At 31.6% G+C, this 13,336-nt stretch overlaps 1 protein-coding gene across 1 annotated transcript; it reads left to right on the forward strand.

The window, feature by feature from the left end:
* The first annotated feature begins 2,838 nt into the window (after positions 1-2,838).
* Positions 2,839-11,203, forward strand: LOC127084500 (uncharacterized). Its single transcript, XM_051024963.1, has 3 exons — positions 2,839-3,462; positions 4,781-5,305; positions 8,559-11,203. Exon 3 carries the CDS (start codon positions 9,794-9,796, stop codon positions 10,847-10,849), a length of 1,056 nt encoding a protein of 351 aa, XP_050880920.1. The 5' UTR covers positions 2,839-3,462; positions 4,781-5,305; positions 8,559-9,793; the 3' UTR covers positions 10,850-11,203.
* Positions 11,204-13,336: the final 2,133 nt, after the last annotated feature.

Below are 13,336 nucleotides of genomic sequence, written 5' to 3' on the forward strand. Positions count from 1 at the left end.
TTCTTGATATGATCCACAATCGTATGGCTCTTGTTCAATACCTGAAGTCCATACACAAGAACTTTAAATCTTGAGAACATAGATGCAATGTTCTCATCATTTTTAATTTTGAATAACTCATATTGTTGAATCAGAATATTAGCTTTAGCTTCTTGAACCCGTTGGTTACCTTCATAGGTAGCACATAGAGATTCAAAGATAATCTTTGCAGTAGACTTAACAATAATCTTTATATACTCATAATATGGTAAAGCATCAACAAGAATGACACTCACTCTATGATGTTTTCTATAAATCTTTTTCTAATCAATAGTGAGCAATTTTCATCAGAAACCATTCCAACAACATTGACATGAAAGTCATTGTCATCTTCCAAGATATCTCATAACTCATCATCCAGACTAATGATGTGAGTGTATATATTTCTTTTCCACCATTAAAATTTAGTGGAGTCACCACTGAATGTTGGTGGTCTAGAAGCATAGTTATTTTGACAAGATGTACATGGTTGTTATTACCACAAGGAGATCCTCCAACAGGGCTAGTTACTTCAGAACTATCAATCATGATGGAAAAATTATTTTTGTCAAGATATTTTATGTAACACGGTTAAGTGTTTTATACAAACTATGCTCTTATGCCAACTGAAGGTGAGAAAAATACATAAGAGGGGGGTTAAATTGTGTATGCTCGAAAATTCGTTTCACTTATGAACCAACAAGTTCAGATTCTGAATAAGGTTCAAAATCTGATATCATAAACAAATATTGCAGCGGAGTTAAAGTGTTCAGAAGTAAATTCAAGAAACACACAAAGATTATTCTGGCTCCTCTCCTAAACTGAGAGTATTCCAGTCCCCTTGCCTCGACAAAAGCTTTTCACTATAACCAAACAAGTTACAAATTACTCAAGCATACTTGCAAGAGACTTATATGATCAATCAACCTAGGAAGAGACTTCTACTCAAGCAACCTTATAAGAAACTTATGCTCAATCAACCTAGAAAGAGACTTCCTTGCTCAAGCATGCAGGAAAGAGACTTCCTCTACTTTAAACAAATAATTTAGTAGATAATGGTAACCATTATACTTAGATACACAATCAGAAGTATAACAGTTGTACAACAATCTCAAAGGTTTTACAACCTCTTAAGGTTTCTAAGATAAAAAATATAAGAAACCTTAAAATCTTAGGCAATAACAGTTACAAGAAATAACATCTCAGAGTTATGCACAAGATCTTTCAAATGCATTGTGATGTTGTAACCTTCCTTTGAATCTCCAACTTCCTTTTATAGAGGTAGAGAAAGAGTCATTGGAGGGTTTAAACATAACAAGTAAACTTAGTGGATAAGCATGCCAAAAGAGACGTTGGAGAATGCATGTGGTTTGAAGTTTTATCCACTGAATAATGGTATTTTTCATAGCACCTTTCGAAGTACAAAGTATCTACCAAAAGATAGAACACACTGAAGATATCACATCATTATTCCTTTAGCCTTGCAAAATTAAACCTTAATTGAATTTGTCCTAAAATCTTAGGCTTTGATAAGACAAGTTTGCTTTGGTATATTATACAAATTAGATGCTCTTCAACCTTTCAGAATCTGAGATGTCATCAGAAGATGGGTCATGAGACCAGAGTCTGAACCTTCGGAGTCTAATACCTTCAGATGTTGATAAACCAATTCAGATTCTGATGAATCGTAATTAGACTAATATTCCTTTTTCATATATTCTTTCAATCAGGATTAATTTTATGCTTGTAATCTTGCACACTTAAACATATGATAGTATACCTATTTATTCTTTAAATACTTTGTTATTATCAAAACCTAAGAGATATGAACAATCTTGTTCCAACACATTCTTCTTAGTATTCATCTTGAAATAATTAGACATTGATTGTGAGGTGTGATGCATGTAAATGTAACACAAATTTCTTATTTGTAACTATTAGAATTTTATACAAACAAAAGTCATAACTTCAAATTTTTTACACATATAAATGACAATATTTACTTCCTTAAATGAAGTGCCTAACAGAGACCTAAATTTTATCACAAACCTTTGAGGAATCCACAAGTATTGCACGTTGGAAGTAGGAAGAGTTGAAGTCACATATTAAGCTAAAGCCATCCTACTTGCCCTCATTAGATTTTTTTCTCTTTCAACTATCCAATCTTGTAAGAGGGCATGCACCAATTTAACTTAAAAATTTCTTCTATCTAAACGCGAGTAAAGTTTTTTATTTTTAATAATATAAACACTTACAATAATCCTTACATATATTTCTTTGATCTTCCTTTTTAAAGTTAATGTATGCATATTGTGTTCTCATAATTCATTTGGAGACGCATTTAAAGTGGAAAATAAAAATTGAACAAAAGGAATTATTTTGATATGCATTTAAAGTGGAAAACAAAAATTGAACAAATGTTTGATTGTAACACCTACTCTAATTTTTAAAAAGCGTGTGTTGCAGTATTTGAATTTCCAAAATATGCTTTGGTATGATGGGATCTATCACGGTGCAAAAAATACAACAAGCGCTCACACGCTAGAGATAATAACAGAGTCACCACTAAACTTTAGTTATTCCAAAAAAAAAAGGAAAAATATTGATAAAACCCTTAAAAGAAAAAGAAAATGGTTGTCGCCGGAGTCGACCTAAAAGGGAAAATAGGGCTAATAGATCAATCCAAAGGCAAAAAAGACCAATACATCACACGCGTTAGGTGCATGCACATGCCAAACACGTCCCACCAAATCCCTTCAAACAACCACTCAAAAGGCTGCACGCGGAAGCCATGTGGCTTTGCATGAGAAGCCATCCAAATGGACAAAAAACCTAAAGCCTGGGAGTGAGAGTCATTTGTATCTCCTCTTTGTCTCTCTTCTCCACTCACTCTCTCCTCTTATCTCATTACCTCAGACCCACAAACAAAAACTTAACATGCTAGCCCACCGGAAACAAATCCAGGGTGGCAGTTAGCAAGGCGACGATGAGTGTTCTTCATCTTCAACCCATAACCCCAAAGAAAAACCCAGAGCAACCTAAACCAAACATGAACCCACCTCAAAAATGATTCCTCGTCCCAAATTTGCAAATGTTTTCAAAAAAAAACTAAACCTAACAAATCGTCTATTGCAGACGACGAACCCTAACTCATAATTTCAAACCCTGGTCCTTTTAACCTCAAGCCAAAAACAAACATACATCAAAAATCAACAAACACATGCAACAAACATAAACCAAACATACTACAACATACAACCTGAATCCCTTGCAACCCAAAAACCCATTTCATTATTGTTTTTTGGTTGTACATGTACACTGGGTAGAAAAGGAAAATAACGACATGGAAAACGACAATAAAAATGAAGTTGTCAACAAAGTAGTATGAGTTGTGGTGATGATTTTCTACTCTGGCGCGACGGCTGACGTCTCCGACGAAGTCAAGTAAAACTTGTTTTCCCTCTTTTCCGCTACTTCTTCATTCTTCCTTTTTTTTCTTATGAGTTTGACTTGTTGTGTGATGCTTGCTATTTGCGTGTGTTGTGAGTGGAAATAACATGAGGGGTTTAGCTTAAGCATTAATTAGAACCTCACCATGAAGCTCGAATGGCTTATGAAATGAGCTTTTAGTTTAGGACTTAGGGAAATATTTGAGAGGGTATTTAGTCTCTGAGAGTTCTCTTGAATTAGTTTTTTTTATCCCCTCTGAGTGAAAATTTGAGCACTTTTTATAGCAATTGAGGGTGAGGATTCAGTGGGAGTGGAGGAAGAAAAGTGAGTTGTCTATGTAAATATCCTTTACTCATGAATTTTACTTGATTTTTTTAATGATGTAGTGGCTCGGTGATTCCAATTAATTTGTCTTTTTTACTGCAGTTAGTGATATGACAATTTGACTTTACAAAACTTTGATGAAAACGTGAATTGGTCTATTATCCTTGCTGACTTATGCTCATCTTCATTTTCATGATATCATGACATGGCTTCAAAATTCATGTGTACTGCTGTATAATGACCATCCTTAGTTGTGTCGCGTTGTGTTGTTTGGTTTTATTGATTAACAAACATGTTGTAGTGATTTCTTCTGCATTGCCTTTTTTGTGCTATGATGAACATGTTGCATAATGACTCTCTTGGTCGTGCTATGTATGTTAATTGATGTCAACAGAATGTATGCTATGAATAAGAAATAGTAGGACAATTTATACCTGGTTCAGATGTAGAGACATAGCCTCCAAATGTACAAAACATTGTAAATTGAATTATGCAAATGTTAAATTTGCACTTCTTTATTGATGTAATGTTTGAATACTTGTAACATTTAAAATTTGAGATGAAAATAAGAATGGATCACCTTTTGAATTAAAATTTTAAGCCTTGTAATTCACTTTATCATGCTTGAATGTATGGATTAAAGTTGAAATTGTTTTAACATCAAGACCAAAATGGATGAATGCAACAGTTTAAAAGAGTGATTATCATGACTTATGGAGAGTATGTTTGCATGGATTAATGAATGCTACCTAGGTGACCTCATTAAAATTGAACGCATAACTTTAAATGAAACCCAATAAGTCTTTAATGAATGAACACATAATGAAATACAAATACAATTGAGTTTAGAATTGGATGTATGAACTAACCATATACATGATGATTTTTCCTACGTTGACTCCTATGTACACAATGTCTTGGACTTTTGACTGATGCATGTAAAAAAGACTTAATGACCAAATGAAATGGTCATCATGTGATGATGCAGTTAAAATGGTGAAAAATTATTGGGACAAAGTTTAGGGTATGACACGATCAATCCATATATGAAGAATCAAACATTGATACTTGGGAGAAGATTAAAAGACTCACGAGGAGAAGATTTGTGTATTTATATTATCATAAAGAATTGCATAATAAATTATAAAGACTCATTCAAAGTACCAAGAGTCTTGATGAATACTACAAGAAGATAGAGGTTACAAAGATGAGATATAATATGGAGAAAGACTCACGAGGAGAAGATTTGTGTATTTATATTATCATAAAGAATTGCATAATAAATTATAAAGACTCATTCAAAGTACCAAGAGTCTTGATGAATACTACAAGAAGATAGAGGTTACAAAGATGAGATATAATATGGAGAAAGATAATGAAGTAACAATGGAAAACTTTATCCATGACCTAAACGTGACATATGAAGTTATATTACTATACGTGATAAAGGATTTAGTACATCAAGCTATCGAGGGGAATCAACAACTCAATTGAAAGAGCCATGCAAGAAAAGGTACCATTTCTTCAATTCTCCAATTTCAAAGGATAAGTAAAATAAGTATATTTTGTTATCATTCAAGGAACTCATGATTGAAGCAAAAATGTATGTCTGTCATATATTCTCAAGTTATTTCTCCTAAAAAAGTATTAAGTGTTTCAAACGTCAAGGCCAAGATATTGCATCTTAAAGTCCAACTAATAGAGTCACGCTTTTTGAGAAAAATTAAAGAGTTGGTGAGAAGGATGTTGAGTAATCAAAGCAACAAAGAAGATAGAACAAATAGTTTTTTTTCACACAAGATGTCAAATACAAGGAAATATATCTCCTTTATTTATAAATGGAGGTAGTTGTATCATTGTTGTCGGTGCATGTTTGATTTCTAAACTTTATTATAAAACAAGATCTCATCTTAAGCCTTATAAATTCCAATAGGTTAACATAAGTTTTAAAATTCTTAGAAATAAACAATTTAAGGTTTATTTTACATTTAAATTTTATATGAAGATGTGGTGTTGAGTGGTGTAGTACTTATGAGGATGAGTTACTTTGTTAAGAAGATCTCTAATCATGAAAGATACTCCATCAAATATTATTTTGTGCTTCAAGGCCAAAAATATCATTATTGTACCTTTGAATTCTAAAGAGATGTGAGGAGAGAGAGAGAGAGAGAGAGAGAGAGAGAGAGAGAGAGAGAGAGAGAGAGAGAGAGAGAGAGAGAGAGAGAGAGAGAGAGAGAGAGAGAGAGAGAGAGAGAGAGAGAGAGAGAGAGAGAGAGAGAGAGAGAGAGAGAGAGAGAGAGAGAGAGAGAGAGAGAGAGGAGAGAGAGGAGAGAGAGAGAGAGAAGAGAGAGAGAGAAGAGAGAGAGAGAGAGAGAGAGAGAGAGAAGAAGAGAGAGAGAGAGAGAGAGAGAGAAGAGAGAGAGAGAGAGAGAGAGAGAGAGAGAGAGAGAGAGAGAGAGAGAGGAGAGAGAGAGAGAGAGAGAGAGAGAGAGAGAGAGAGAGAGAGAGAGAGGAGAGAGAGAGAGAGAGAGAGAGAGAGAGAGAGAGAGAGAGAGAGAGAGGAGAGAGAGAGAGAGAGAGAGAGAGAGAGAGAGAGAGAGAGAGAGAGAGAGAAGAGAGAGAGAGAGAGAGAGAGAGAGAGAGAGAGAGAGGAGAGAGAGAGAGAGAGAGAGAGAGAGAGAGGAGAGAGAGAGAGAGAGAGAGAGAGAGAGAGAGAGAGAGAGAGAGAGAGAGAGAGAGAGATTATTGTGTCCGGTTAAATTAATTGTAAACTTTTTAATTGTAATGTACTACAAGGTTGTTGAACCTTGGTTGTTTATCAAGAAACTCTTAATATGAATAGTAAAAAAATAAGAATGATAATAAAATTTAATCGGGGGTTGTTCATAGAAACAACTTTGTTTTTGAAGAAAAAAATTGATTTGAGACATTTAATTTACTGATTACTGATATTGTCATGGGATATATCACATGTTTCAAAAGATATTCTGTTGTTGATTATATTAATGTTTGAGTGTAAGCCTAAATGATATATTTAGTGTTGGGCTAACACAAATAATTCTCATAGACGAACTCTAATTCTTGCACAACCATTGAAAAGAAAACATAATCGTTTCAAGCGTACAACTACCATTATAGGTTCTAACAAATCATATTTGAATTAAAATTTAAAACCATTTAGATCAAATAGAATAATCTTATTATAAATTGTATTATCAACCGATTATTTTTATTTAGATTTAAAATAAACACAAGTTTAAACTATTCACCAACAATCATAATCGAGTTTCCTAGACAACAGGTTCAGGGAAAAAGAAATAGAATTATAAAACTTAATTAATATTAAAAGTTGAACCTCAATATCTTAATGAACAATATGAAGTCAACAAATTGATATAGGATTTAAGTTTTCATTATATGTCTGTACATGATATTTTAAATGAAAATATATGAAGCATTCGTATTTATAAACCTAAGGTATTACATAATTATGGTTTCAGAGATAAATGACCTATTACAAACAAGTGACTCAGTTTCGCTGGCATATGTATTGCTTCAAAGATTTACATTTTTCGCCATCACTATATCCAAAGTGGAATTTAGGTTCCTCAAGGGTAGTAGATATACTTATTAGCTTTGCAATGAATGTTGATATGTTCGAATCAAATAACCGCAACCTAATATACGACATACAAAGAGATAAAAAAAGATTTTAATCATTAAAAAGAGATGTAAATATAGTTATTTTTCTCACAACAATCTTTATACTTATTGTGTTGCAAAGAGATTTGTTTATTTTCTAGCACGCTTAGAGCATGTTTACAAACAAAGTATCAAGTAACATGCCACTTATACGTGAGATAGGTCGGTTCTTTTCTTGTGCAAGTTGTGTAGTAGCACAGAGCCTCACTTTTTATGGAGGCTCAAATTAACTATTATTAATGAATATAAAAAAACTAATAAATAAAAATATTTTTGTATCACATATAATAAATAAAATATTAAATGCTGAAAAATAAGATATTTGGAAATCAAACATTTTTTCTTCTTTCTCACACGTTCTCACTTCTCTCTCCTCTCAAACGTTATTCTCTTCTCTCTTTCTCTGTTAGAGCTATTTGAAACCAGAAAAAAAAATCTTATTTTTCCTTTTCAATCATCTCTTTTATCAGGTTAGTTTATTCAATTAGTTACTTTTCATTTATTTTTATTGTGATTATTTGATTTTGAAGGTAGAAAAAAAGTAATTTTAGATTTATTTTAAATTTTAGGGTGAAATCCTATTTTAGTTCTTGTATCAATATTGATTTTAGATTTTAGATTTTAGGGTGGAAATAAGGGTAACTTGTGTTCTTTATAAAATTATAATATATAAATAAATAAAATTTTAGGATGAAATGGAATACTAGTATACTGTATATACTACTCAGTAGTATCAAAATTCAAAACAAGAATACTGATGTTGGTGTTGGTGACGATTTTTATACCTACTTTTTCTCATAAGACCAAATTGTAATTTGGAATCTTTCAAAGCAAAATTAGTATGTACTAGTATTGATATTTCTTACTATTAATTTATAATTTGCTTTTAATTTATAATTATTAATTTTTTATGATACTATATTAGAGAAGAACACAACATAATAAAATATAATTGAATATTAATTAAAGTCTTTTCTCCATGATTTAATTATTAATATTTTTTGATGATTAATCTATAATTTCTTTTATTTAATGTAATTGATTTTTTTTTGTTATTGATGTAGGAACACAATTTCACAACAGGATAATTAGTAGATCATCGACGGACACAAAAGACATTGTGAGAAATTTCAGGTTTTTCTTATTATGCCTCCTAAGATGCCTCCTAAGAATAGATAATTTAAATGTGGAAATGATAAACGTAAGAAAAAGAAAAAAAATTGAAGAGTTAATTCAATCTCAAGTAGGAGCTCTTGATAAATTTTTAATCAAAGAACCACAAGTTTCAAATGAAAGTCGTTATGTTGATAATATTGATAGTTTGCCTATTGAAAATGATAATCTTGATAGTGTGCCTATTGAAAATGATAATCTTGATAGTGTGCCCATTGAAAATGATAATCTTAATAGTGTGCCCATTGAAAATGATAATCTTGATAGTGTGTCAATTGTTGATGAAGTTAATAATGATGATGATGCCGATGATGATGATGATGATGATGATGATGATAATGTTGATTATGATATATTTGATCCAAGAAATTGGGATCGTCTTCAACCTAAATTGATTGATTTATTAGTTGTGAAAGGTCCTAAAAAAGATAATTCTATTGTGAAGGGTCTTAGAGATAGTTTGAATAGACGTTTTACGGCTAATTTGTATACTAGAGCTTTAGCAAATGGAGAGGTGTGTGATAGAGATTGACTTGTTTATTTGAAAGAGCTTGATAGAGTATTTTGTTTTTGTTGTAAAGTTTTTAAAAATGGGATTGTTATGGGACAATTAGCAAATGAGGGTTATAGTGATTGGGTACATGTTGGTGAAAGAATTAAAGAGCACGAGTTAGGCATGGAACATGTTAAAAATATGAATACTTGGTATGAGTATCGCAAAAGGCTGCAAAAATTTCAAACTATTGATAAAACAACTCAAAGATTAATTGAGAAAGAAAAGGATCACTGGAAAAATGTTTTAAAAAGAGTTATTTCAATAGTGAAATTTCTTGCTAAACATAATTTAGCCTTTCGTGGTTCTAAGGAGAAATTGTACGAAGATAGCAATGGAAACTTTTTGGGTTTGATTGAAATGTTAGTTGAATTTGACCCAATCATCCAAGAACATGTTAGACGTGTTACAACTCAAAAAGTTCATATTCATTATCTTGGGCATAACATACAGAATGAGTTGATTTCATTGCTTGGTTCTGCGATTAAAATTGAAATCATTAGAAAAATCAAACAGGCAAAGTATTTTTCAGTGATACTTGATTGTACTCCTGATGTTAGTCACCAATAGCAGATGTCTTTGATAATAAGATATGTGGATATTTCTTCAGCTTCTGTTAGTATTGAGGAATCATTTTTAGGATTTTTGAATGTGAATGATACAAATGGTCAGGGGCTTTTTGATGTTTTACAAAATGAATTGAAAGAACTTGGTCTCGACCTATTTGACATGCGAGGGCAAGGTTATGATAATGGGTCAAATATGAAAGGAAAACACCAAGGTGTGCAAAAGAGATTTTTAGACATAAATCTGAGAGCCTTTTATACTTCTTGTGGTTGTCATAGTCTTAATTTGACATTGTGTGGTATGGCTAACTCTTGTATTAAAGCTAGGAATTTTTTTGGAGTTGTTCAACGCATTTATACAATTTTTGCCAATTCTACTAAGAGATGGCAAATTTTGAAAGATAATGTAAAAGGGTTGACTCCAAAATCATTGTCATCCACTCGTTGGGAGAGTCGTGTAGAAAGTGTCAAAGCTATAAGCACTCAAATGTTAGAATTTACAGAAGCTTTGCTTGAAGTGTCAGAAAATGATCTTGATCCTAAAATACAAAATGAAGCTAAATCCTTAGCAACAAATGAGCTTGGTGATTTTGAGTTTTTGATGGCTATAATTATTTGGTTTGAAATATTATCTGCAATTAATTCTTTTAGCAAGCTTTTACAGGAAAAGGATATGCTTATTGATGTTGCTATGCAAAAAATTAAGGGGTTGATTTTGTATTTTGAGGGATATAGAGAAACAGGTTTTTATAAGGTATTGATTAACGCTAAGGAAATTGTGGTGGAATTGAATATTGCCCGAATATTTCCTCAAAAGCGTATAATTAAAAGAAAAAAGCAATTTGATGAGAATTTAAATATCCCATCAGTCGAGATATCAGAAGAAGAATCAATTAGGGTTAATTATTTTCTTTACCTTGTTGATCAAGCTTTTGTTTCTCTTAATAAGAGGTTTGAGCAATACCAAGAGTATGAAAGTATTTTTGGTTTCTTGTTTACTTCTCACAAGTTACAATCATTAGATGATGCAACTTTGAAGTCTTGTTGTACTAACTTTGAGTAGGCATTGAAACATAATGAGCAATCTGATATTTATGGGAATGAATTTTTTGCAGAGTTGAAGTCACTAAGAGAAATGTTGCCTGAAGAAACCATAAGACCTACTGATATATTATTATTTTTAAAAGGCTTGAATTGTTTTCCTAATACAGTTATTGGATATAGAATCTTATTGACTATTCCTGTGACAGTTGCTTCTGCAGAAAGAAGTTTTTCAAAATTGAAGTTGTTAAAGACTTACTTGCGGTCTACCATGTCACAAGAAAGACTTAATGGATTAGCATTAATAGCTATTGAAAATGATATTTTAGAGACAATATATGAAGACTTATTAGTTGACGATTTTGCTTCAAAAAGTGTTCGTAGGAAGGCTCTTTTTATGTAGTTAGATAATTTAAGTTGTAAGAAATGGTGTTAGTAGTTTAAACAATACCTTTGAACTTTTTGATACTTCATTTGGTTAATATATAATTTTATCTTTTGTTTGTCATTTTTAATCATTAAAATTATATATATATATATATATATATATATATATATATATATATATATATATATATATATATATATATATATACTCATTTTTAAAATTAAAACATGACCTCTGAATTGATTGGGCCGACCCTGATGTGAGACATTCTGAGACTCAACTATAAATACTTTAAATATTTAATAAAATCAGGATCACAATGGAACTATAAATACTTTAAATATTTAATAAAATCAGTATCACAATGGGTTCAAGGTACTACATTTGCACTTACACATCATAACTAAATATCATTAAATTAGATCGTTGTTAAAACACTAAAATAGGACAATCTTTTTTTTTCTTTCTAAAAAATACATAATAGACATTTTAAATAAAATAAAGTAACAAAATATATGACTTTATAACTTAGCTCCAAGTGCCACTATCATATCATACTTCTTCCGGACTTGAAATTGTAAATTGAGCAACTTGTATTTATTACAATTTCACAAACACGTTAAGCCAAACAAACATAAACGTGGAGAGTGAGTTTAGAAGAAAAAAAGTAATAGTATAAAATAAGTGAAAAGAACAAGTAAATTATCAAATATACGTTGTATCATATCAAATCAAATTTGGCAAAAAAATTGTCATCAAACATCAACATAACCTACAATGCCAAAATATAAAATGTTTCACATCAAATCAATCTTAAAGTAAATCATCAAAATAAAATATTGGTATTGTTGTGGTATGGAACCAAAAGTGTGTAGTGATATAACAAGCTTCGAGTATGATGAGGAGGGGGTAAACATATAAGGTTAATACTCTAATAGAGTGTTTCTGAGTGAAAAGTAGCCCTTATAACTATAGAGTGCAACCTTAGAGAGGGGTGAATTAAATTTTATGGATTTTTCTTGTTTTAAGAAAAGATTCTTCCTTTTTTATTTTTCTAGAATTAAGTTATTAGACTTTGAATAAAAGTGCATAAAAAATAAAGAGTAAGAATGTAAATGACACAAGGATAGATCATAGTCCCCCTTATAATCAAGGATAAATCTAGTCCCTTCACACCTTGAAGGATTTTCTACTATGTTAGATCTTTGTACAAGCCTCACACTAAGACCACTCTTACAATATTCGAATATACAGAAGAAAACACGCCACTTTCTTTTTCACAACACTTAGAGAAAGCAAATCATTTTCTTCTACACTTGCTTGTCACCACATTTGGTGATAAAGTTACAACAATATGATACTTTTAAATAAAATTTATTTTGGACAATTTCCAAGAATAAGTAACTGATATTCCCTTTCAATATACAATTCACAATGTATAAAACTTAAGGGCTCAAATGTTTGGTTGAAACTTTGCAGTGGTATATGAAATTATGCATAAAAAGTTTTAATGATATTTGAGAATAAACACTTGAAAAGAATTTTAATTATATGAAAACTTATGTGAAAGACGTGATTTGAAAATATGATGAATTTTTCTTTAAATACATCTTAAAACACCTCTTGAATTAGATGCAATTGGATGAGGAAGTCATCTTGCCCCCTCATACGGGCAAACTTATCAGTCCAATACTTATAGTGATTAGAGTGGGACACAAAAAGAGCTTTCCCTGACTTGGCACTTAAAGACACCCATCTACCCTTCACCGACTTGGTGGTGTAAAAAGAGAAAATGACTCTCACAGTTGGAGTAAATACCAGGTCCTCACACATCATCTTGAAGGCCCTGATATAACTCCAACTATTAGAGAATAAATGGGAAGGCGCTACATTGAGAACTCTTATGACCTCAATAGAAAAGGGGGAAAGGGGGGAAAGAACACACATATCCTTGATGAAGAGGATTTTTTAAATGGAGAAGGAGGATAAGAGGACACGGGTGTGGTCGCCCTCTCCGGAGGCGAACAAGTCTCCAAAATAACCGGGTTTTCATCCTCTGAAGAAGAAACTTCCGCTAATTATCGGAAATGGACGATATGTTTATCCGATGTATAACAAGAT

This window comes from Lathyrus oleraceus, chromosome 5, assembly GCF_024323335.1.
Source record: "Lathyrus oleraceus cultivar Zhongwan6 chromosome 5, CAAS_Psat_ZW6_1.0, whole genome shotgun sequence".
Lineage (NCBI taxonomy): Eukaryota > Viridiplantae > Streptophyta > Magnoliopsida > Fabales > Fabaceae > Lathyrus > Lathyrus oleraceus.

Coding starts and splice junctions, on each gene's coding strand:
- LOC127084500 (XM_051024963.1), top strand. CDS start 9,794: ATGTCTTTGATAATAAGATATGTGGATATTTCTTCAGCTTCTGTTAGT.